The following is a 27640-nucleotide window of genomic DNA, read 5'->3' as shown; positions in this document are numbered from 1 at the left end:
TAGAGGCAATAATGTGAAGAAAACACCCACTCAAGAAGTACTCAAACACAAAAGAGCAAAAAGAGAAGGAACACGGAGACAAAAAGGCCCAGCACACGCACCGCGGTTGCTATCGCGGTCCGCGCCGTGGTTGGAGGCAGTATTCTCCGCGGTCAGCGCCGCGGTCGACGCCGCGGCCGCGACAGCATGTTCACAGCCCAGAATTTAAGGGGCCAAAGTGTCAATTCGGGAAAACTTTTGTAAAACCGTTATAAGATGTAGGAAACTCGCCCAAGAAGAGGGAGATTATATGGAGATTATTTTGGCAAGAAGAAAAAGTGTGAGAGATCACCCAAAACATCATATTTCTTATTCTCTTCTAATTTTCTTGCAATTTTTCCATTATGAATATTTTCGTAGTTTATTCTTACGTTGTCATGAGTAGCTAAATACTTCAATCTAAGGTTTTGGTGAAACTTGTTGGGAATGACTTGGTTGTTATATTAATATAGTTTGAATTGGTTGTTAATCTCTATTTGTTCATCTACATTTTGATTGTGGTTAGTTGAAAGGGCCCTCAATTATCCGTTGCTATTTATTATTAGTTATTTGAACAACATCACTCCCGGAGTATAGACGAGAGTCATAACCGAGGATTTAGAGATTGGATTAGAGATAACGATATCTCGGGTGCAATCTAAAAGAACGGTAATGTGAATCTAGCTAGCGTAGCTTGAGAGAGTGCATCTAGTAAATTATCATAATTGCTTGAGAGAGATTTATGATAGCCGGAGAGTTCTTGATTGATAGAGACAACTAAGGCATCGCTATAAGAAACGTACAACCAAGGAAATCACCAACGGGAGAAACCATTACCTTAGACCTTATTCCAACAGTTTACACATCAAGCATAGTTAATTTTCAGCTGTTAATTATTTTCTGACTTTAGTTGTTAGAAATATCATCAATTGTGAATTACAAAGTTTGGGGAAAATTGAGTCTGTGAATTTAGTAAATCAGTCAAAAGTAATTGATAGGTTAATTCTCTGTGGTTCGACTCTGGGCAGAATTACTCAGATTCTATTTGCTACGTCCGTGTGCGTCTTTGTATAAAGCATAGTTTGACGTTATCAAATTTTAGCGCCATTGCCGAGGAATTAACGGTGTTATCAATTACAATTGAGAGAAGTACAAAACTTCTAAGTGTAGTCAGTTTTCTCTATACCCAATCTTTTCATTGAAATTCTAACGTTTGAACTCTTGTGGAAAGCAGGTGTATGCCTAGAAGTTCTTCGAGGACTGGAGAACTGCTAGAAGGACTCTCAGACCCTGAGAAAAAATTCAGGGCATTGAACCGTGCCAACAAAAGACTTCAACAATCTCAACAATCACACCAACTCAAATTTGATATAGGTGATGTAGATAACGTCAACAGAAACATCAGGAATGAGCCAGCTGACTTAAATGTCAGAAGGGTGGCACCTCTTGTGCCCGAAGCTGCACTTTGTGACTGGGCACAACCCACAGCTGATAATCTGGACACTGCCATAGCTGTGCCCGCAATTCAAGCGGAGACATTCCAGATCACCAACAACATGCTGCATCTACTGTAGAATAAAGGACTGTTCTCCGGGTCACACATTGAAGACCTGCAACAACACTTGAAGAATTTTCTGTCATTTTGTATGACCCAAAGGCAGCCAAATGCAACTCCAGAAGCTATCAAGCTGCTACTGTTTCCATTCTCGGTAACCGAGGAAGCTCAGACTTGGCTAAATTCGCTCCCTATCAACTCTATCACCACCTGGGAGGAATTAGTCAAGCAGTTCCTGAACAAGTTCTATCCGCCTAACAAGACTGCAAAACAAATTGATGACATATTGCAGTATAGGCAGCAGCCCTCTGAATCATTGCAAGAAACTTGGGAAAAGTTTAAAGGGATGTTAGTGAAGTGTCCTCACCATGGCATTCCAGACCAGATGCTCGGCCAGAGATTCTACATGGGGCTAGCTGACAATTTGAAAGCAAATGTGGATGCGTCAGCTGGAGGTGCATTTTTAAGTAAAACATTCACTGAGTGCAAAATCCTTCTCGATAAGATGTCACAAAATACGGGGTGGATGACTAAAGGTACAACACTGGCACCCATAGTGCATTCAGTTCCTCTTGACCCAAATAATTCACATGCAGAGAACATGGCCACACTCATGACCCAGATTAGCATATTGACAAAGAAGATTGATGAGATGGGTACAAAACAGGTGCACATTGTTGATACAACAAATGGGGGACTGTGTACACCTTGTATTAATCAGTCTTATGTGTGTTCATGGAGCGAAGAAGGTGAAAATCAAGGGGCAAGGGAAGATATGAATTATGTCAACAACTATGGGGGTCAGAGGCAAGGAGCACAGCAGTGGAGACCGCAGCAAAATCAGCAGTACATGCCTAATATGCAGCAACCTGGGGGTATGCACCCTCAAAACCAATTGGTGCCAGTACCATATCAGAAACCACAGGGCTATCCACAACAAAATCAGCAACAATTGACATACCAACCACCCCTCAGCAGCAAGATAACAACATGGTGGAAATCAGGGGTATGCTTCAGCAACTCATTGGGACAAATAATAAAGTGCAGGAAAAATTGGCAGTGCATGATTCAGCCATAAAGAATATTGAAACGCAGCTGGGTCAGCTGTCCATGGCTTTGAACAACCGTCCTCAGGGAACTTTGCCTGCAGACACAAACATAAACCCCAAGGACCAAAACACGAATCAGCTGATGGCAGTAAGTCTCCAGAATGGGAGAGATTTAGATAGAGAGCAGGAAATTGCACAAGCCAGCAAGGACACTACACAGCCACTCCAGTTCAATTAGAGGTAGAGGAACCAACAGAACTTACTGAAGTGGTGGTTGAGTAGAGTCAGGAGGAAAACGGCAAAGAAAAGATGAATGAGCAAGTTGCAGAACAGGTGGCACCTCTTGTGCCAGAAAGTTCTAACAGAGAGAAGCCAGCAAGCAATTCACAAAGGGTGATACCTGCACCCTTCCCTCAGAGACTGGTCAAACAAAGAAGGCAGAACAATATAAGAAGTTCATGGAGATGTTGCGTCAAATTCAGTTAATATTCCTTTGATGGATGCCTTGAGGGAGATGCCCGGTTATGCTAATATGATGAAAGATCTAATGTCACGGAAGTTTGATTATGCTAATATGATGCCCGGTTTTGTGTTATTATGCTACTTTCATCTATTAGTTCAATCTTTATTTTTGTTTTATGTTTTTCCCATCCTCGGAGTGGATTATCATTATATAGTAATTCTAATTTATCTTGTAGTAATTTTATTTTATTTATTGAGAAAATGATTATTTCTATATTATGGTTGCTTTGTATTACATTTTCTAATTTTTGGGTAATCTTTTCACTTCCTTTAATCCAGGGTGTTGTTTTTCTTACTTTATTATTTACTCTTTTTGCTCCTAATTTTTGTTTACACGGGGTAGTAAACCACCAATGTGTTTTTGTTATTATATGTGGGTATAATTTATCTAAAAATAGCATTTATTTCTATACAAAATTTTACATTTACAATTGAAGTAATACGAACTGACAAGAATGTTATTGCAGACTACCTATCAAGACAAAGGTACCCAAACAGATGAAAGCCAAGAATCAAAAGACATATTTACAATCCTTACTACTCTATCTTTACAGATGGATGGTATGGGAAAAAGATTACAACAGCTAGAGGAAAGCAAGCTAAGTCAGCAGCATGACTATAAAAATGCGGAACTAAGTCAATCGGAAGACTCTAAACTTCCAGAGTTAGAAGGAGACGTTGGGAAACTCCAAAAAACCCATAACACAGTTGCTTTATATACAGCTGCAGGTACAAGCAAACAAGTTAACAAAAAGCCACATATCAATGTAAACCTAAACAACGTATTTGATAAGCCATTTACATCAAAAAAGCCAAGAGAAGCAATAGTTATAGCCCCACAAACTACAACCTATGCCAATAGCCTACACCACAACAAAAAGGTATATAACCATATTACTCAAACATATATTGAGAATATATATAAAATTCAGACATTCTTGAACCTAAACCCTAGATCAACTACTACTACAGATCCAACACAGGATTATGTAACCCAAAAACTACAGGGATATAATAGGCTTATAGCCCAGCCAAAAACAAAAGCAAACCTAGTAAAGACATGTTACAACTACGGACTACTTAGCACAGTATATACCCACGACGGAGAAGAAATAATTGGAATACCAGAGCTATACAAAGCATTTGTCACCTTCAAGAGAATTACAAAAGGCAACCTATTCTTCATCAAATTCTATACAGCACCAGCGGAAATACTATATGACGAAATAAAACCCATAATACAGGTGATAAAGATAGGACTAACACGAGATATGATAATACCGGAAGAGATAGAGAAACAACCGGAGATACAGAAAATGGAGATACCAAGTTTCTATGCCAATAAAAGAATAATTGGTATAACAACTATTATTCAAGAACTAGCTAACAATTATCTACAAGGAAATGCTATCTGGAGCTACTATTCCAGAGACCAGTTAATGATATATGCCAACTCAAAGGAACTACGACAAGGAGATATGGATGAAGTCCAGAAATGGATTTTATCATTATTAAAGCCAGAAATGCAACCAACTACCAGAGCATTGAAAAAAGAATTTATTTCAAACGAGTTATTAACAAGATACTGCAAACTAGTAGGACACAAATATCCAGACCACATATGTTCAAAGTGCAACGGAGATGATAACTATGTACCAGAAGTCCAACTAGAATGAAGGTATCAACAAGAAGACAAAAGAAGAAGACAGCTACTGGAAACACATAATGTAAAGTAAATAGTACTAGTCACATTCATGAACAGTAAAGGTCGTTCATGAATAGTAAGAGTCATGTAAAAAAGTCGTAAAGTAAATAGTACTAGTCACATTCATGAACAGTAAAGGTCGTTCATGAATAGTAAGAGTCATGTAAAAAAGTCGTAAAGTAAATAGTACGAGTCACATTCATGAACAGTAAAGGTCGTTCATGAACAGTAGGAGTCGTTTAAATTTTCTATATATTTTGTAAATCAGAGGAAGGGAGGACAGCCTCAGACATCCTCATCCTCACTCTCTCTCTTATCTTCTCTCAATAAAATATCTGATTATATACAAACTTCTGAAAGCTATGGAGCATTCAAACGAGTTACAAAACCAGGTAAGTTTATTCATAATCATGTTTAACTAAACTCATATATTCCTTATAATCTCTTGAATATCATAATTGTTTATCATGTTATAGTACTGTTATAAAGAACATCTTGAGAAAGTTTGCCTGTCTAATAATGCTGAGAGTAGTTAAGCCCAGACTATGCCATCCTAAAGTGGAAACCAGTAGGCAAGGAAGCCGTTTAGGGGAGTACACAGAGTTGAGGCGCTTGTTAGGGTAAATGATTGAAGCATGAAAAACATGGTAGTGACCAGAAAAGATTGTTCAGTATAACTTATTAAAATATGATAAACTCTATGATAAACAAAGAGGTTAGAGGGAATATGTTTAGTAAATACATGATAAGGATAAATAGTAAATCTGAATGAACAACCACAACCACACGTATTTATTAGAAGAAAATATTGAGTACAAAATACTTATATTATATATCTTTAACAGACTTAATAACGATGTTAAAAGAAAAATTTATGATATTTTAGTTACTTTTGAAATAATATATGTAATGGAACAAGCATTTACAGAACTAATTGTATCACAAGAAATAGATATATTAGATCTATATGAACTAGATTTATATTCAGATTAATGATCACATATCAAGTTAATAAAATCTGTTTATAAATGAAACATAACACTTTTCATTATATAAGATTCTATAACACCCAGAAATGGAAACTTCTTAAAACCCTCAGTAACATAAATAGAAAAATAGATTGTGTTAAACACAATATTAAAACCTGCAAAGACATAATTAGATATAATAGATTGCGTAATAAAGCTTTATTAACTATAGAAAATGAAATTGAATTCTATGAAGATAAACTTGAAAGTTATCAACACAGAAAAGAAATAAATCTAAGAAATATAGAAACCATGGATATATGTATCAACAGGTATACATCTCAGTATTAAACATGACCCCTCAAATCGTTTCATCCTCAGACGGACGGAAAGTCCAAGCGTACTATTAAAATATTGTAGGACATGTTGCGTGCTTGTGTTATTGACTTTGGAGGTTCATGGGATAAGTTTCTACCACTTGCAGAGTTTTCTTACAACAACAGCTACCAATCGAGTATTCAGATGGCTCCATATGAGGCTTTGTATGGGAGGCGGTGTAGATATCCGGTTGGTTGGTTCAAGCCCGACGAGGCTAGACTATTGGGGAAAGATTTGGTTCAAGATTCCTTAGAGAAGGTGAAGGTGATTCAGGAGAGGCTTTGTACAGCGCAATCACGTCAGAAGAGTTATGCGGACCGGAATGTTCGAGATGTGTCCATCATGGTCGGTGAGAAGGTTTTGCTGAAGGTTTCTCCCATGAAGGGTGTTATGAGATTTGGGAAGAAAGTAAAGTTGAGTCCTCGGTTCATTGGGCCTTTTGAGGTACTTCGGAGGATTGGGGAGGTGGCTTATGAGCTTGCTTTGCCACCCAGCCTGTCGAGTGTGCATCCGGTATATCATGTTTCTATGCTCCGGAAGTATAGTGGGGATCCGTCCCATGTTTTGGACTACAGCATGGTTCGGTTGGATGATGATTTGACCTTTGATGTGGAGCCAATAGCTATTTTGGGTCGCCAGGTTCGGAAGTTGAGGTCAAAGGATATAGCTTCAGTGAAGGTGCAGTGGAGAGGTCGGCCCGTGGAGGAGGCTACCTAGGAGACCGAGCGGGAGATATGGAGCAGATATCCTCATCTGTTTGAGGCTTCAGGTATGTTTCTTGACTCGTTCGAGGACGAACGTTTGTTTAAGTTGGGGAAGAAGTGACGACCCGGCCAGTCGTCTCATGAGTTACTGCTCCATTTCCCCCATTTCAGCTTCTTTACACTTCGTTATCCGTGTTTTATGTGATCGAGTTTATTAGTTCGAGTTCGGAGAGGAGTTGGTAAGAAATAAGACACTTAGTCTCTTTTAAGAAGGCTTAAGTTGGAAAAGTCAACCGGATATTGACTTATGTGTTAGAAGGCTCGGAAGTGAGTTCCGATGGTCGGTTGGCTTTGGGAGGTGATTTGTGACTTAGGAGCACGATCGGAATGGGTTTTGGAGTTGTAGAGAAGATTTAGGCTTGAATTGGCGAAATTGATATTTTGACAAATTCCGGTTGATAGGCGAGATTTTGATATGGGGGTCGGAATGGAATTTCGAGAGTTGCAGTAGCTTCATTGTGTCATTTGGGATGTGTGTGCAAAATTTCAGGTCATTCGGACGAGATTTGATAGACCTTTTGATCGAAAGCATAATTTAAGAGTTCTTGGAGTCTTAGGCCTGAATCCTATGTTAAATTGGTGATTTGATGTTGTTGTGAGCGTTCTGAAGTTTTGAGAAAGTTTGAACGATGTCATGAGATGTGTTGGTACAATTGGTTTGAAGTTCCGGGAGTTCCGGGTAGGTTCCGGGATGTTTTAGTGCAAAAATCATAGTTGTAGCAGGTCTATAGGGGTTGCCGGCCCTTGAACTCACCCATGCGGTCCGCACAAACATGAGTGCACCCGCGGAGAGTGCTGTGCGGCCCGCACAAAAGTGGGCACGGCCGCGGTAGGCGTCGCGCGGACCGCACAAAATGGGGTGCGGCCGCGGTGAAGAACATTCCGCTGGTCCTACTTCGGAAGCTCATATCTTTTGATCCACAAAGAATATTGAGGTGATGCAAAAATGAAAGTTGTAGAACGTCGTATCTAGTTTCCAGAAAGGTAAAGATATTGCAATTTGGACATCTGTAGAAAAGGTTATGGCCAAACTACTAAAGCCTATCACTGCAGAGGGAGGCCTGTGCGGCCGCACGTTGCCTTTGCGCGGACCGCACTGGCTTGCGCGGACCGCATGCGTTTTGGTGCAGCCCGCACTAGCTGATACCTGAGGGGTACCTATAAATATGAGGTTTTGGGTTTTATTTAATATTTTGACCTAGATAGCTCGGATTTTGGCGATTTTTCGAAGGTTTTTCAAGAAATTCATCGGGGTAAGTGATTTTAACTCAGATTTGGTTAGAATACATGAATCTATCACTGAAATCGTCATTTAATTCGTGATTTGAGATGGAATTTGGGAAGAAAATTGTGAAACCTTTCAAAAATGTAAAATGATGATTTGAAGGGTCAAATGGTATCAGAATTGGATAATTTTGGTATGGTTAGACTCGTGAGGGTATGAGGATTCTGAAAATGTAAATTTACCCGATTTTGAGACGTGGGCTCGGGGCTCGGGTTTTGCTAATTTCGAGATTTTTGATATTTTTCGAATGTTTTCGGTTGGGCTTTGTTCCTTTAGCATATTGTGACGTATTCGTTTTGATTTTGGATAGATTCGACGCGCGTGGAGGCCAATTCGAGGGGCAAAGGCGTCGCGAGCTAAAGAATTAGTCAGTTTGAGGTGAGTAATGGTTGTAAATGATGTCCTGAGGGTTTGAAACCCTGGATTGCACATCGTAGTGCTATATTGAGGCAAGATACGCGCTGGATGACGAGCGTGGGGTCTTTCACTACTAGGGATTGTGACTTGGTCCATCCCGATTGATGATTTTACCGAATATTTGACTTAAATTCATTTGTTATCATCATGATTTGGGCTGATTGCCATATCTGGGCTTCGTGCCAATTATTTGAACCCTTCGGGGATTTTTATCACTGTTTCCTTACTGCTTGACTTATTATTTGAACTCAGTCCTGTTGATATCTACTGTTTTACAAACTCAGCCACTTTAACTCAGATTTGAAACTAAAATGATATTTCTACATCATGTTTTGGGCGGAGAACTACTGTTTTACTAATGCCCAAGGGGCTTATGATGATTTTCTGGACTGAGTGAGGCCGAGGGCCATATGTGAGGATATGCTGAGTGATATGAGGCCAGGGCCTGAGATACTATTTATGCCATGTGGTGGCTTGAGTGATATGAGGATATGTTGAGTGATGATGCCACGAGGTGGCTTGATATAGCGCTTAGGCCGTAAGGGGCCCCTCCGGAGTCTACACACCTACAGTGAGCGTGGGTACCCATGTGATTTGAAACAGTGGTAACAATGACACTGTATGATGCAATTTGGTCAGGTAACAATGGCTGACCATTATGCTGAGTGATTGTGAGGTAGCCCGAGAGGCTGATACTGTACTGAGAGTGAGCCCGATGGGCTGATACTATGCTGAGCGATTGATACTGTGCCCGAGGGGCAGATTTCTACTTGTTAATTACCTGTTAAATTACCTGTTTTACTTGTTTTAAAAAGGAATATCATTTGATTTCTTCACTGATTTACTGCTTTAAGTGATTTTACTGCTTGATATGGAATTGCTTTGTGCCTTTACGTGTTTTCATACTTTCATCCATTATTTGTAATTATTACTCACTGAGTCGGAGTACTCACATTACTCCCTGCACTGTGTGCAGATTCAGGTATAGCAGAGTCTGCACCTGAGCACTGATTCCTTCCAAGCTAGGCAGTGATTTGGAGTTACGAGGTAGCTGTTGACGTCTGCAGCCCCCTTGTCTCTCTTATCCTCTATCATTTATGTTTTCTTTAGACTGTTGTATCAGATTCCGTACTTTGTAAACCTATAGCAGATTCTGTAGTAGCTCATGACTTGTGACACCCCAGATTGGGCTGTGTCGGGATGGTTCCTGCTGTTATTATCGTTATATTCCGCAATTTATGAACATATATTATATGTTACTACTATTTTTGATGATTAACTGTTTAAAAGAGGTGTTCCGTTTTGGTCTGGCTGGCCTTGTCTCTGCGAGAGGCACCATCACGACCGGGTTCGGGGATTGGGTCGTGACACATGTCCTAAACGAATATGCCATAAATCATTTGACTCCAATAAATTAGAAGAAACTGAAATTTTATTCATACTGTCAACAACCATTACATTGAGTTTGAAAAGGCCATCTGTGAGGTAGCCTTTTCCAACATACATTTCGTTTTTGCTTACAACAACTTTATCAGAAACAAATACACATTTAAATCCATTCTTTACAAGTAAAGAAATAGAAACTAAATTCTTCCTAATAGTAGGAACACGAAGAACGTTGTTGAGCGTTAACACCTTGCCGAAAGTTATCTTTTGGAATATCTTCCCATAACATTCAATCTTGGCTGTTGCATTATTTCCCATGGAAATTTCTTCTTTGGGACTAGCAGTAGAGTAAGTTGCAAATGCTTCTTTGACAACACAAACATGTCGAGTGACTCCAGAGTCAATCCACCACTCTTTCAGATTTCCAACTAGGTTGCATTCCGAAAGCATTGCACAAAGATCATCAATGTCATCATTCTTCTCCACTATGTTGGCTTGTCCCTTCTTATTATCCTTTTTCGGGAGACGACAATCAAGGATTTTGTGACCAACTTTTCCACAATTGTAGAAGCTGACCTTGAATTTCTTTTTGTTCTACTCCTTAGTTTGTCTAGAAGACCTCTTCCTCTTCTTACTTTTTGGAGCAGTCTCCGCAACGATATTAGCTCCCATGATCGTTGAATTTCCACGAGACGTCTTCCTGGCTGTTTTGTTGTCTTCTTAGTTCTTTAGATGTATTATAAGATCTTCCAACTTCATTTCTTTGCGCTTGTGCTTCAGATAGTTCTTGAAATCTCTCTACGAAGGAGGAAATTTTTTAATCATAGCAGCCACTTGAAATGTATCATTCACGACCATACCTTTAACAATAAGGTCTTGAAAAATAAGTTGAAGCTCCTGAACTTGGGTTCCCACAGTTTTGTTGTCTATCATTTTATAGCTAGATACTTGGACGCCACGAACTTCTTCAAGCATGGATCTTCTGTCTTGTACTTCTTCTCAAGTACATCCCATAATTCTTTCGAAGTATTCATCGCACTGTACACATTGTACAAGTCATCCTCTAAAGCGCTTAAGATATATCCTGTGCAAAGAAAATCTGCCTGCTTTCACGCCTCAACAACCATGAACTTTTCATTGTCCGCCATGTCCGCAGTAGGCACTGGAGTCTCTTCACTAGTAAATTTATGCATACCAAGTGTGGTAATCCAGAAGAACACCCTTGCTGCCATCCTTTAAGTTTTATATATTGTTTTACAGAAAAACGATGAAGTTTTTATGTTCTTCTAATCGTTTTCTGAATTTTAATACTCTGATAAAGATTTTATATTTTCAAATCAGAATAGTAAAATTCAGACGGAGTAGAAAATACACAGGTTTTAATCTCCACAAACAGAATACAGAATATTAGAAAATAATTTCATTAAGATTGTTATTAATCTATATTGTTGTAATTAAATATAATAATAATCAATCTGAAAACAGAAACAGTAAGTTAATAGAAATTAAATTCTAAAAACAGTATTTGAACTTATTCAAAATAAATTTTGAAAATGGTATACGAACAAATCGAGCCCACTGAATACACAGTGTATCCTTAAGGAAATTATTCCCCTCAAGTACTCGAGCTTCTGGAATATATCCTCCCAGGATAGAACGATTGAACTCACCGGATTGTTGGTACCAAAAACGCCGATGAACAGTGAATCACTCGAAGGCTGCAAAACACACTGGAAATTTTGTGCAAAAGAAGAAGAAGATTATTAGAAAATTTCGTAAGTAAATATTCTGGGATTTGAAAGAATATTTATAGCCAATTTGGTACTATTTCTGAAAAGGTTTGCAAACTTTCAGAACAGCCATAGCTGTTGAAACAGGTTTGACACTGTTTCTGAACAGCCATAGCTGTTGGAAATATTGCGGGAAAATTAAACGGATTTAAAAGAAATCTGGGAAAGAATAATTGGACCGGACCGGGTCGCGGATAGCGGTCATGGGTGATTAGAATTTTCGTTAGTTAATTTTAACTAATTAATTAAATATTTGAAAAGAATTTTGTACAAAAAGATTAATCAATCAATCGATCTTTGACCAAATCAAAATTTGAAGCCGAGCCGAGAGAGCGATGACGACGACGGCGCGAGGCTTGCCTTCATCTTATCTCTTTAAGAGCTATAAGATGAGCTCCTCTATATATACACAAAGATTTTCTTTCCTTCTACCAATGAGGGACAAAGTGCATTAGTAAAGTGAACTCATTCAAAATTTCACTTCCCTCTATTTCTTTTCTCACCATTTTCCATTCACAATTCTTTTGTTATTAATAACAAAAAATCAAACAATTCCCCACAAGAATGGGGAATGGCTATAAACTTAAAGGAATGCACGGACGTGTGCGTGTTTCACATGCAAGAATTAATTGCATTTGGATAAGTAGGTTTCCCTTTTGAATTTCCCGTAGTGAACTTATATCGGATAAACTCGGTCAATCGATAGATTTGATTTCTTTGAACCGTCGAGCTTTGTTGTATACCTAGACAACATAAGTCACACAATAAATCCTTAACCATCTATGGTTCTCATGGTTGTATTCGTTTCAGCCATGAACACCGCCTGGTTTCATGAGTGCTTAGAGAATGGCCTTTACTTTCATTCTCCTTGAAGCGGCTTACACTTCACACCCACATAGGTGATTCCTTAACGTGTAATCCTAAAGACACACTATCTGGTCATATCTTGCCAAACTTAGCAAATCATTAAAAAGCTTTAAGCTTTATTGACTCATCAAAAAGCCTTAATGCTTTACGTCATTTATGAATATTGTCTTCATCACGAGAATGGGTTGAGTTAGTTGACAATGTTGAACCGTCATTCATAACATTGTTTGATCTCTTTGAACCTAGCTCTTGGGATCTCCAGTCTGGTAGGTAGGGTAACCGCCATGATGACTTGTCTTAGGCCTTTAACCCCATTCCCTTTGATGATCTTTCAACTGCCTCTCTAGATAAGAATTTTGTAAGTGGATCCAACACGTTATCTCTTGACCTTACATAGTCAATTGTGATAACACCACTAGAGAGTAGTTGTCTAACGGTATTGTGTCTCCGTCTAATATGGCGAGATTTTCCATTATACATAATGCTCCCTGCCCTACCTATTGCCGCTTGACTATCACAGTGTATACAAATAGGTGCCAAAGGTTTGGGCCAATGGAATATCTTTCAAGAAATTCCAGACCCATTCAGCTTCTTCACCGGCTTTATTTAAAGCTATGAATTCAGATTCCATTGTAGAACGAGCGATGCACGTTTGTTTGGTTGATTTCCAAAACACTGCTCCACCACCAATTTTGAAAACATATCCACTCATGGATTTAACTTTAGATGATCCAGTGATCCAGTTTGCATCACTATATCCCTTGATTACGGAAGGATATTTGTTGTAATGCAAAGCATAATTTTGGGTATGTTTCAGATATCCCAAAACTTGTTTCATTACCATCCAATGTATTTGATTGGGATTACTTGTAAACCGACTCAGATTGCTAATAGCACATACTATATCTGGTCGCATACAATTCACGATATACATCAAACTTCCCAATACTCTTGCATAGTCTAGTTGTGAGTCACTTCACCTTCATTCATTTGAAGTGCATAACTCACGTCAATTGGAGTCTTGGCATTTTTGTAATCCAAATACTTGAACTTGTCAAGTACCTTTTCAATGTAGTGAGACTGTGATAATGCTAGACCTTGTGGATTCTTGTGAATTGTGATTCCTAAGATCACATCAGTAACTCCTAAGTCTTTCTTGTCGAATTTGCTAGCCAACATGCGTTTTGTAGCATTTATATCTGCCATAATTTTGCTCATTATCAACATGTTATCAATATATAAACAAACAGTGACTTCATGACATGGAGTATTTTTAATGTAAACACATTTGTCACACTTGTTGATTTTAAAACCATTTGCCAACATTGTTTGGTCAAAGTTTGCATGCCATTGTTTGGGTGCTTGTTTAAGTCCATAAAGTGACTTAACAAGTTTGCACTTTCTTTTCTTTACTAGGAACCACAAAACCCTCAGGTTGTTCCATGTAAATTTCTTCCTCCAATTCAACATTTAAGAAAGTTGTTTTAACATCCATTTGATGGATTTCAAGACCATACACGGCCGCTATTGCCACTAACACCCAAATAGATGTTATCCTTGTTACTGGCGAGTAAGTGTCAAAGTAATCAAGGCCTTCCTTTTGTCTATAACCTTTGACAACAAGTCTTGCCATATATTTGTCAATAGTGCCATCAGCTTTAATTTTTCATTTATGAATCCATTTTGAACCTAAAGGCTTATTTCCTAGAGGAAGATCAACCAATTCCCATGTATGATTATCCAAAATTGATTGAATCTCACTATTGACTGCCTCTTTCCAAAACGCTGAATCAGAAGACGACATAGTTGCTTTAAAAGTTTGAGGCTCATTTTCAAGCAAGAATGTCATAAAGTCTAGTCCAAGGGAAGTACATGTTCTGTGACGTTTGCTACGCCGTGGATCTTCTATACTTGAAGTATTTTCCCTTGATTCTTCGCGAGGTCGTTTAGGTCTTTCACTTAACGACCCATATTCAGTTTTATATGGATATATGCTTTCAAAGAATTCAGCATTATCTGATTCCATTACCGTATTAACATAAATCTTGGGATTATCGTATTTATGAACCAAAAATCGACATGCTTTACTATTTGTACCATATTCAATGAAAACGCAATCTACTATTTTTGTCCGATTTTAAACATTTTAGGTAAAGGAACTTGTACCTTTGCTAGACACCCCCACACTTTGAAATATTTCAAGTTGGGTTTTCTTCCTTTCCATTTTTCATATGGAATAGATTGCGTTTTGCTGTGGGGCACTCTGTTGAGTATTTGGTTAGCTGTAAGGATAGCTTCCCCCCCACAAACTCTGCGGTAATCCAAAACTTATTAATAAAGAATTCATCATTTCTTTAATGTCTGATTTTTCCTTTCCGCAATTCCGTTGGATTGAGGTGTGTAAGGTGCAGTAGTTTGATGGATAATTCCATATTTCAAACATATTTCTACAAACAGAGATTCATATTCTCCACTTCTATCACTTCTAATCGTTTTAATCTTTTTATTCAATTGATTCTCTACTTCATTCTTGTATTGCTTAAATGCTTCGATTGCTTTATCCTTACTATTAAGCAAATAAACATAACAATATCGAGTGCAATCGTCAATAAAAGTAATAAAATACTTTTCCCACCTCAAGATGGTGTCGACTTCATATCGCAAATGTCAGTATGAATTAAGTTTAAAGGATTTGAATTCCTTATAACAGACTTATAAGAATGTTTTACAAACATAGAATCAACACATATTTGACATTTCGATTTATTACACTCGAATTTAGGCAATACTTCTAAATTAATTAACTTCCTCATGGTTTTATAATTTACATGTCCTAAACGAATATTCCATAAATCATTTGACTCCAATAAATAAGAAGAAGCTGAAATTTTATTCATACTGTCAACAATTATTACATTGAGTTTGAAAAGGCCATCCGTGAGGTAGCCTTTTCCAACATACATTTTGTTTTTGCTTACAACAACTTTATCAGAAACAAATATACATTTGAATACATTCTTTACAAGTAAAGAAATAGAAACTAAATTCTTCCTAATAGTAGGAACACGAAGAACGTTGTTGAGCGTTAACACCTTGCCGGAAGTCATCTTCAGGAATATCTTCCCATAACCTTCAATCTTGTCTGTTGCATTATTTCCCATGGAAATTTCATCTTCGGGACCAACAGTTGAGTAAGTCGCAAATGATTCTTTGACACCACAAACATGTCGAGTGGCTCTAGAGTCAATCTACCACTCCTTCGGATTTCCAACTAGGTTGCATTCCGAAAGCTTGCACAAAGATCATCAATGTTATCATTCTTATCCACTATGTTGGCTAGTCCCTTCTTATTATCTTTTTTCGAGAGATGACAATCAGGCTTTTGTGACCAACTTTTCCATAATTGTAGCAGTTGCCTTTGAATTTCTTTTGTTCTTCTCCTTAGTTTGTCTAGAAGACCTTTTCCTCTTCTTATTTTGTAGAGCAGTCTCCTCAACGATATTAGCTCCCATGATCATTGAATTTCCACGATACTACTTCTTGTCTATTTTATTGTCTTCTTCGATCTTTTGACGTATCACAAGATCTTCCAACTTCATTTCTTTGTGCTTGTGCTTCAGATAGTTCTTGAAATCTCTCCACGAAGGAGGCAATTTTTCGATCATAGCAGCCACTAGAAATGCTTCATTCACGACCATACCTTCAGCACTAAGGTTGTGAAAAATAAGTTGAAGCTCTTGCACTTGGGTTCCCACAGTTTTGCTGTCTATCATTTTATAGCTAGATACTTGGAAGCCACGAACTTCTTCAAGCATGGATCTTCTGTCTTGTACTTCTTCTCAAGTACATCCCATAGTTCTTTCGAAGTATTCATCGCACTGTACATATTGTACAAGTCATCCTCTAAAGCGCTTAAGATATAGGCTTTGCAAAGAAAATCTGCTTGCTTCCACGCCTCAACAACCATGAACTTTTCATTGCCTGGCATGTCCGCAGCAGGCACTGGAGTCTCTTCACTAGTGAATTTATGCATACCAAGTGTGGTAAGCCAGAAGAACACCTTGCTGCTATCCTTTAAAGTTGGCTCCGGAAAATTTCCCCGGTTTCTCGGCTAGAGGAACAACAGTGCGGCTTGACGAGGCTATCGTCGTTGCACCAACAGTCGCAGAAGGATTTCCGTTATTATTTTCCATTTCTCACCGTCATCAACAGAAGAGTTCAATTAATGGCAAAACCAAAACAACAAATAATACTGTAATCAATAAACAGTACGTAATAAAAAACAACCGAAGTTTTTATATACTATTTTACAGAAAAATGATGAAGTTTTTATGTTCTTCAAATCGTTTTCTGAATTTTAATACTCTGATGAAGATTTTATATTTTCAAATCAGAATAGTAAAATTCAGACAGAGTAGAAAATACAGAGGTTTTAATCTCCACAAACAGAATACATAATATAATAAAATAATTTCATTAAGATTGTTATTAATCTATATTGCTGTAAATAAATATAATACTAATCTTTCTGAAAATAGAAATAGAAAGTTAACAGAAATTAAATTATAAAAGCAGTATTTGAACTTCTTCAAAATAAATTTTGAAAACGTATACGAACAAATCGAGCCCACTGAATACACATTGTATCCTTAAAGAAATTATTCCCCTCAAGTACCCGAGATTCTGGAATATATCCTCCCAGGATATAACGATTGAACTCACCGGAGTGTTGGTACCAAAAACACCGATGAACAGTGAATCACCCGAAGGCTGCAAAACACACTGGAATTTTTGTGCAAAAGAAGAAGAAGATTATCAGAAAATTTCGTAAGTAAATATTCTGTGATTTGAAGGAATATTTATAGCCAATTTGGTACTGGTTCTGAAAAGGTTTGCAAACTTTCAGAACAACCATAGCTGTTGGAACAGGTTTGACACTGTTTCTGAACAGCCATAGTTGTTGGAAATATTGCGGGAAAATTAAACGGATTTAAATGAAATTTGGGAAAGAGAAATTGGACAGGACCGGGTCGTGGGTCGCGGTCATGGGTTATTAGAATTTTTGTTAGTTAATTTTAATTAATTAATTAAATATTTGAAAAGAATTTTGTCCAAAAAGATTAATCAATCAATCGATCTTTGACCAAATCCAAATCTGAAGCCGAGTCGAGCGAGCGACGGCGACGACGGCGCGAGGCTTGCCTTCATCTTAGCTCTTTAAGAGCTAAAAGATGAGCTTCTCTATATATACACAAAGATTTTTTCTTCTTCTACCAATAGGGGACAAAGTGCATTAGTAAAGTGAACTCATTCAAAATTTCACTTCCCTCTATTTCTTTTCTCACCATTTTCCATTCATAATTCTTTTGTTATTAATAACAAAAAATCCAACAATTCCCCACAAGAATGGGGAATGGCTATAAACTTAAAGCAATGCACGGACGTGTGTGTGTTTCACATGCAAGAATTAATTGCATCTGGATAAGTAAGTTTCCCTTTGAACTTTCCGTAGTAAACTTATATCGGATAAACTCGGCCAATCGATTGATTTGATTTCTTTGAACCGTCGAGCTTTGTTGTATACCTAGACAACATAAGTCACACAATAAATCCTTAACCATCTATGGTTCTCACGGTTATGTTCGTTTCAGCCATGAACACCGCCTGGTTTCATGAGTGCTTAGAGAATGGGCCTTTACTTTTATTCTCCTGGAAGCGGCTTACACTTCACACTCACATAAGTGATTCCTAAACGTGTAATCCTAAAGACACACTATCTGGTCATATCCTGCCAGACTTAGCAAATCATTAAAAAGCTTTAAGCTTTATTGACTCATCAAAAAGCCTTAATGCTTTACCTCATTTTTTAATATTGTCTTCATCACGAGAATGGGTTGAGTTAGTTGACAATGTTGAACCGTCATTCATAACATTATTTGATCTCTTTGAACCTAGCTCTTGGGATCTCCAGTCTGCTAGGTAGAGTTACCGCCATGATGACTTGTCCTAGGCCTTTAACCCCATTTGCTTTGATGATCTTTCAATTGCCTCTCTAGATAAGAATTTTGTAAGTGGATCCGACATGTTAACTCTTGACTTTACGCAGTCAATTGTGATAACACCACTAGAGAGTAGTTGTCTAACGGTATTGTGTCACCGTCGAATATGACGAGATTTTCCGTTATACATCACGTTCCCTACCCTACCTATTGTCGTTTGACTATCACAGTGTATACAAATAGGTGCCAAAGGTTTGGGCCAAAATGGAATATCTTCCAAGAAATTCCGGAGCCATTCAACTTCTTCAACGACATTATCTAAAGCTATGAATTCAGATTCCATTGTAGAACGGGTGATGGATGTTTGTTTAGATGATTTCCAAGACACTGCTCCACCTTCAATTGTGAAAACATGTCCACTCGTGGATTTAACTTCAGATGATCCAGTGATCCAGTTTGCATCACTATATACGTCGATCACGGAAGGATATTTGTTATAATACAAAGCATAATTTTGGGTATGTTTCAGATATCCCAAAACTCATTTCATTGCCATCCAATGTATTTGATTGGGATTACTTGTAAACCGACTCAGTTTGCTAATAGCACATGCTATATCTGGTCACGTAAAATTCATGATTTACATCAAACTTCCCAATACTCCTACATAGTCCAGTTGTGAGTCACTTTCACCTTCATTCTTTTGAAGTGCATAACTGACGTCAATTGGAGTCTTGGCAATTTTGAAATCCAAATACTTGAACTTGTCAAGTACCTTTTCAATGTAGTGAGACTGTGATAATGACCTTGTGGAGTCTTGTGAATTCTGATTCCTAAGATCACATCAGCAACTCCTAAGTCTTTCATGTCGAATTTGCTAGCCAGTATGCGTTTTGTAGCATTTATATCTATCATACGTTTGCTCATTATCAACATGTCATCATTATATAAACAAACAATGACTTCATGACCTGGAGTGTTTTTAATGTAAACACATTTGTCACACTCGTTGATTTTAAAACCATTTGCCAACATTGTGTAACGACCCGATCGGTCGTTTTGAGCTCCGGCGCGTCATTCAGCAGTTTGAGGCCATGAGCAGCTTCATCTCAGGTATATTGACTTGAGTGTATGGTCAGAATTAAAATTCAGGAAGTTTGGAGTCAAATCTAAATGGAAATTCTCATTTTGAAAGCTTAAAATTGAAGAAATGAAGTAGGATTGGAATTTTGAGTAAAAGACCTCGGAATTGGGATCCGAAGGTTCCAGCAGGTTCGTATGATGATTTTGTACTTGGGCGTATGCCCGGATCGGGTTTGGGATAACCCAGAAGCGTTTTGGCGCCTATTGTGGAAGATAGCATTTTAGAAGAAATTGCATCAGTTTGGCTTAAAATGCATTTCAGTGTTATTGATGTCCGTTTGGAATTCCGAGACTGGGAGTAGCTCCGTATGGTGATTCTGGATTTGGGAGCGCGATCGGAAGTGAATTCGGAGGTCCGTAGGTCATTTTGGAGCCGTTTGGCTAAATATAGAAATTTGAAGGTTTTTGAGAAAATTCGACCGGAAGTGGAAATTTTGATATCGGGGTCGGAATGCGATTCCGAAAGTTGGGGCAAGTCCGTAATGTCGAATGTGACTTGTGTGCAAAATTTGAAGTCATTCCTGAATGATTTTGGTAAGGTTTGAGACACTTAGTCTCTTTTAAGGAAGCTTAAGTTGGAAAAGTCAACTGGATATTGACTTATGTGTTAGAGCGCTCGAAATGCAAATTTTATGGTTCAGATAGCTTTGTTAGGTGATTTGGGACTTAGGAGTGTGTCCGGAATATTTTTGTGATGACCGGTGTAGAATTAAGCTTGAATTGGCAAAGTTAGTATTTTGGCGAATTCCGGTTGATAGGTGAGATTTTGATCCGAGGGTCGGAATGGAATTTCGAGAGTTTCTGTAGCTTCGTTATGTCATTTTGGACTTGTCTGGAAATTTTGAGGTCATTCGGACGTGGTTTGGTTGGGTTTTTGATCAAAAATGGAATTTGGAAGTTCGTGAGATTCATAGGCTTGAATCCGATGATGTTTTGATGTTATTTTGGGTGTTTCGAAGGTTGGGACAAGTTTGAATGATATTGTGGGACATGTTGATATAATTGGTAAAGGTCTCGAGGGCCTCGGGTGGATTTCGAAAGGTCAACGGAATGAAATTCGGACAAAAAAGAAAAGAAAAAGCTGCAGAAATTTCTGCTGCAATTTTCTGCAGAAGGTCTTTGGACTGCAATCGTGGAGCGTATTTCGGAGTCCTATATCTTTTGATATATAAGGAATTTTGAGATGGTTCAAAAACGAAAGTTGTAGACCTTCATGTCTAGTTTCAAGAAAGCTAAAGATATCGTAATTTTCACATTTGTAGAGAATGTTACGGTCGATTGAATATGACTGGTGGAGCTCATTCTCCAGAATTTTCTGATTTCGGGGAGCCTACTTTAGAAGCTCATATCTCGGGATATATAAAGAGTTATATGATGTACAACCTGTCAAATTAAAGATCTTTGAGTCTAGTTTCTAAATCTTCAAACCGTTTGTCATTTGGATATTTATACAAGACGTTATGGGTATTTAAACAGAAGGTGTCCGACAAGGAACAATTTTAATAGGATGTACAACTTGTATAGCACAAGTGCAAGGTACAACTCGACGAAGCACAGGCAGATTCTTTTATACACGGATTTAGCTCACTTTTCTTCATTTCTTCAAAGTATGGACGATTTTTGGGGAGCTTCAAGAGGGGATTTTCATCATCAATGTGAAGGTAAGTTATCCCCACCTATTTTGAGTTAAGTACATCAATTATGTATGGATTTGAGCATGAAAATTGTAGAAAAATTGAGGATTTAGGCCTAGGGATTTGAAAATAAGTTTTGGTGATTTGAGGGGTCAAATGAACTTCGATTTTGGTAAATTTTATATGTACGGACTCGTGGCGAGACGAGGAATCCGGTGATGTGACTTTCGTAATTTTTCGAGAAGTGGGCCCGGGGCTCGGGTTTTGCAAATTTCGTGATTTTCGATATTTTTCGAGTCTTTTCGATTGGGTTATATTCCCTTAACCTATTGTAATATATTCCTTGTGGTTTTGGAAAGATTCGACGCGCGAGGAGGTCGATTCGAAAGGAAAGGGCATCGCGGAGTAGACTTTTGGCCGTCTTGAGGTGAGTAATAGATGTAAATGCTGTTCTGAGGGTTTGAAACCCCGGACTTTCACATCGTAACGCTATATTGAGGCGTGACACGCACTCCATGGCGAGTGCGGGGTCGGATACTATTGGGGATTGTGACTTGGTCCATCCCGTGTGATGTTTATACTATACTGGTGATTGATACACATACTTCATTGATATTACTGGGCTTGATGCCATGTTTGGGGCCTTGTGCCGATTTGTAAAATCCTTCGAGGATTGATATTACTGCTTAGCATGATTTGCATATCATTTAATTTCAGTCCAAGGTTTTAAATGCTGTTTTGCAAACTCAGCCATAATTCTAAGTGTTGAAAACTTAAATGATATTTTTAAATGTATTCCGGGCTGGGAACTTCTGTTTTGTAAATGCCCAAGGGGCTTATTATATTATTTTCTGGACTGATTATAAAGTGACTTGAAACAGTGGTAACAATGACACTGTGTGATATACTTGAAACAGTGGTAACAATGACACTGTGTGATATACTTGAAATAGTGGTAACAATGACACTGGATGATATACTTGAACAGTGGTAACAATGGCACTGTATGATATAAATTGGTCAGGTAACAATGGCTGACCGGTCAGGTAACAATGACTGACCAAGATATTGCGCTTGGGCTGTAGGAGCCCCTCCGGAGTCTGTACACACCCCCAGTGAGCGCCGTCGACGATAAATAAATATGGATGGCTCGGGCTGCACGCCGCAGTGGGTACTGGAATGTACCATCATATGCATTGCATTGCATTCATGTATTTCTATTTATACTGTTGTTTAGCTGCTCAGTTCCATATGTTGCTGTATATTTGGATTTTAGCTTACTTTGTGTATTTACTGGATTTTCTTATCTTCGGACTGTAGTTACTTTTATTACTCACTGGGTCGGAGTACTCACTTTACTCCCTGCACCTTGTGTGCAGATCCAGGGCAGTCTCAGGCTCAGTAGATCCAGTTGATCAGCAGATCCAGCCTCTGGGAGTATCGAGGTAGCTGCACGGCGTTCGCAGCCATTGATCTTCTCCCTCCTATCCTATCTCTTTATTTCCGCATTATCGGACTTTGGATATACCGTGTATTAGGATGATATTCTGTATTCTAGAGGCTCAGATTCGTGACACCGGGTCCTAGTGAGATTATATTGTGTATTTTGTTAAAATCTTCAGTACTTTAATCTTGCTTAATTGATATTTCTTTCCGCTATTTTTGATAAATTGGGTTAAGTGTTGAATAATGGTCGGGCTTGCCTAGTAGTGTGCTGGGCGCCATCACGACCGGGATTTGGGTCGTGACAAGTTGGTATCAGAGCCTAGGTTACTTGGTCTTGCAAGTCATGAGCCAGTTTAGTAGAGTCTCGCGGATCGGTACGGAGACGTCTGTACTTATCCTCGAGAGGCTGCCGAACCTTTAGGAAAACTTCACATTCTTGAATTCTTATCGTGCGTCCTTGATTCAGCTTGAAAAGAAACTTTTGAAATTCCTTCCGCGTGATCGTATGCACCAACGGGCGCTCAGTATCAGATGTGTCTCGATGGCTTTTGATTCCCCGATCGAGGGGCGAGGTGTAATCTCTGTGAGTTTGAAGTTAGACCAGTCTGGAGGACTTGAGGCCAAATCTTTGCCAATGGCTTGAGCACCGAGGTGCTGATTTTGTGAGCAAGTGTTTTGAACTCATATGTTCATTATTGTCCTTGTTAGCCGGAATGGCGGTTGGATATCCACGTGATGAGTATGTTAGTGTTGCGAGGTGTATTTGTACGACTTGGTAGTGGCGAAGAAGCCTACTGGATAGTAGATGAACTGTTAAAAGATTCGTTTCTTATTGTGATCTGTTGAGTAGCCCGAGTTATGGGCGCGTGAAGAATATTTTATGTGTCTCCTAGTTAGATAAGTCTGGGAGCTGAGATCGCTTCCGTAAATGTATTATGACGAAATCGTTGAGTCAAGGAGACCACCTTGAAGGTCGAAAATATTAAAGAAAGAATATGTTCCTACTTGGTTGAATAGCCCAATAATGGAGGGTTGAAGGGTATTTTCTATGTGTTATGATTCAAATAGGTGCAACGCATGTCCATGTATCAATTTAGATTTATGTAATTGATATGCATTGTGATGCTTTGTCAAGTTGTGGATGTGTTGTTAGGATGGTTTTGGTGATTCTCTGGCAGGTGGATAGGACCAATTACAAAGGAGGCTCTGCCGAAATTTTTGAAAAATTTAGGACTTAGTAAAAAAAAATGGTCGCCTAGAGAGTGGGCTTAACTGTTGTGTGAGTAAATGCAAGAATTGCAGAAGAGTTAAAATTCCAGATGATTCGTGTTTCCACGAGCTTATGATGGAGTGAGTTTAATCTCACCATGATATTACGACAACAATAGAGTATATGTGTTGTGATCTATGGCTTCGAGCCAAGTTGGGGAGCTTGCTGTTGATTAGCTGATTGCACGGTTTATTACCTGCGTGAATTCTGGTTATTGGCGTATTGGTGGGTTATTGCAGCTACGGAAAAGGACCATGAGTGGTAATTTGAGTAAATGAATTGTTGGATGCATGCTATGGTTAGCCTTATTGGCTCATGTTCAGACTTGAGGGAAGATTCATGATTTATGCCTCGTATAGGTGCAGGCTTCGAGGGAAGTGATCCCTCTAGGTGCTTTATCGAGAGGGTATTCATATGTTATAAAATTCAGTAGAGTTGGTTGCATTCGGGGCCAAGTCAGAGCTGGGTGGCTCTCAATAGCGGTCCTAGTTAATTCAAGAGGTAAAGTGTGGTGCCTAATGATTTTGAGTCTATAAGTACGGTTAAGAGTCAAGCTTTTGAAGCAGCTTATGAAGAAAGGCACAGAATGTTCTATGATGTTTTGACTTGCGGTGTAGCATTTGAGAGACATGAAATGGTCATGGTATTTGAGACAGCATGGTCTCGTGATTTAAGGTCACTCGGGGTGAGTTTGGTTGAAATAAGTTAGGTGTTAAAGGGAGATATTATTATTTCTAAGGCAATCAAGGATAAATTGGAAGGAAGTAGATTGATTAGCCATAGTTGAGTTGGTATACTGGTGTTAGTGATCGGTTCGTTCAGCTTGATCGAGTTATGCATGTGAGGCTTGTCGGCCGCAGTGATTGATGTTATTCTGAAGCATTCTTTTGTTAGGGCCTATTATGAGTAGGCGGATACCAGAAAGTGTTATGGTGGCTTGGACAACTACTTAGATATTGCCATATTCGACGATTATGAGGATTCGCCTGTTCCTGAAGTGAGTTAAATGGAAAGTCTTATGTGATGAAATATTAGCCTATCGGCGGTTCCAGAGTTGTGATGGAAATCGCGTCTATCGTATATTGGCACGTGAGGTGCAATGAGTGGTATGGAGTTTGAAGTAAGGACCAAGGTTGCAGTTTGGTCAATGAATGTGATGTCACGATCTCAGATGAGCAGTATATGAGTTTCAGTGTTTTGAGTAAGATGGGTATTGACGTCAGTATCACCTGAGGTCGGTGTTCTGTGAGAAAGGCTTTGCATCCTGGTTAGGGATTCTTGATTGCTTTTCAGTGTTAGTGCAGCCGGTGGTTTGGATGTGCAGACCCGTTAATTATTTCGGAAGATGGTGGGAGCTTGTCCCACAGGAATATTTTATAAGTGTGACATGTAGTCACTTGATTAATTAGAAATTTAAACCAAGTATGAGGATTTTGGTAATATCATCCATTTGAGAATTTATGCCTGGAGGGCACTCTGTTTATTGGGTTATGGACCTGTGAAAGATTATTGGCCTAGCTTGGCACGATCAGGATCGACTTGAGGTCGGTGGATAGATTTAAATGTGGAAGTGAGCCTTACGTCAGGCCAGTTGTGTTTATTTCAGCAATGCGCTCTTTATGGAAGGATAGTCGCGGTCTTATTTCGTGGTCAGTTAATTCATGTAAAGATATATTGCACTGTATGAGTTGTGAGATGGCTTGGTAAATTCCTTATGTGTTGAGGTTCCGCTCAGCGGTGATGTTATATGAGCAGGATGAGACTTAGATCATGTATCGCACCTCAGTTGTGCTTGAGTTTGTAGCCTATAGCGCTATATGTTTCCTTGGGAATGATATTATGCACCTTAGTGTGTTTATGACCGATATTCGGTATTTTGATGTGATGAGCTATTCAGCTCGACGTATATCTCCTTATGTGAGTTCTATATGTGGATCGGGTGGCACACCGCCATGGGTATGTTGTTTGGATCGGGTTGCACGCCGCAACAGTGTGATGTTCAGTTCAGTGCCCATAATTGCTTTTGTGTGTTCTATTTCCCAGTTTTCTGAGGAAGTCTATGTTAGTGTGCGAGTTGAGTAGTTCCTCTCGGAGTTCGCCTTCCTTTTGTATCACGTTCGAATTGGTAGCCCACTAGCACATTGTGGCGTCTTGTGGGATTTTTGATTATGTCCGAGGTGACTTATTGCCTGAGCAGTTCGTACTGAGTGAGACGAGGTTACTAGATTTGGGGTCAGTGCAAACTGATTATATGAAGTATATTATAGAGCAAAGATCATTCTTTGGTTTGAGACAAGGTAATGGAACTTGTCAGGAGTATAGATCCAATGAATTGTTGATTCAACAGTTGATTATGAATTTCGGCACATCTCTTCAGTCGTATCGGTGTTGTAAAAACTAGAGCAAGACCTATGTAGGTCATGAGATGCAATGGGAGCATCAGATTTGTGGAATTTCGACTATTATGTTTAAAGAATGTTATTGTGGTCCTATGAGTAAAGTGATGCAAAGTGTGAATTCAGCAAAGTTATGCAGCCATGTTGGGTATAGCGTGTGGAGATTGATATGGTGGTCGTATGATGGAAACAGGCTTGGCAGGAAATTCAGGATGTTGGAATTATGGCTTATTTGCTTGAATAAGGGATTATACCTATAGAGTTGTCGAGCTAATGTGCTCAACTGAGTGGTGGTAGCACGGGAAGGTGCATGAGGTGTTAAACAAGTGATTTCAGACTAATTTAGTGTAGTTCTCAGCACGTTCGAGGACGAACGTATGTTTAAGTGGGGGAGATTGTAACGACCCGATCGGTCGTTTTGAGCTCCGGCGCGTCATTCAGCAGTTTGAGGCCATGAGCAGCTTCATCTCAGGTATATTGACTTGAGTGTATAGTCAGAATTAAAATTCAGGAAGTTTGGAGTCAAATCTAAATGGAAATTCTCATTTTGAAAGCTTAAAATTGAAGAAATGAACTAGGATTGGAATTTTGAGTAAAAGACCTCGAAATTGGGATCCGAAGGTTCCAGCAGGTTCGTATGATGATTTCGTACTTGGGCGTATGCCCGGATCGGGTTTTGGATAACCCGGGAGCGTTTCGGTGCCTATTGTGGAAGATCGCATTTTAGAAGAAATTGCATCAGTTTGGCTTAAAATGCATTTCAGTGTTATTGATCTCCGTTTGGAATTCAGAGACTGGGAGTAGCTCCGTATGGTGATTCTGGATTTGGGAGAGCGATCGGAAGTGAATTCGGAGTCCGTAGGTCATTTTGGAGCCGTTTGGCTAAATATAGAAATTTGAAGGTTTTTGAGAAAATTCGACCAGAAGTGGAAATTTTGATATCGTGGTCGGAATGTGATTCCAAAAGTTGGGTCGAGTCCATAATTTCGAATGTGACTTGTGTGCAAAATTTGAAGTCATTCCTGAATGATTTTGGTAAGGTTTGAGA

General features: G+C 38.9%; 1 protein-coding gene across 1 annotated transcript; it reads left to right on the top strand.

The window, feature by feature from the left end:
• Positions 1-1664: 1664 nt before the first annotated feature.
• On the top strand, positions 1665-2860 carry LOC138877671 (uncharacterized). Its single transcript, XM_070157296.1, has 2 exons — positions 1665-2579; positions 2621-2860. The coding sequence occupies exons 1-2, from the start codon at positions 1665-1667 to the stop codon at positions 2858-2860; spliced, it is 1155 nt and encodes a 384-aa protein (XP_070013397.1).
• Positions 2861-27640: the final 24780 nt, after the last annotated feature.

The sequence above is a fragment of the Nicotiana sylvestris genome, chromosome 9 (genome assembly GCF_000393655.2).
Source record: "Nicotiana sylvestris chromosome 9, ASM39365v2, whole genome shotgun sequence".
In the NCBI taxonomy this organism is placed as follows: domain Eukaryota; kingdom Viridiplantae; phylum Streptophyta; class Magnoliopsida; order Solanales; family Solanaceae; genus Nicotiana; species Nicotiana sylvestris.
This window is presented reverse-complemented; position numbering and strand designations above follow the sequence as displayed.

Excerpts from the sequence above, each read along its gene's own strand:
- LOC138877671 (XM_070157296.1), top strand. The coding sequence starts at position 1,665 with ATGACCCAAAGGCAGCCAAATGCAACTCCAGAAGCTATCAAGCTGCTA. Across the intron at positions 2,580-2,620 it reads CAACATGGTGGAAATCAGGG|GAAAAATTGGCAGTGCATGA; the intron begins GTATGCTTCAGC and ends AATAAAGTGCAG.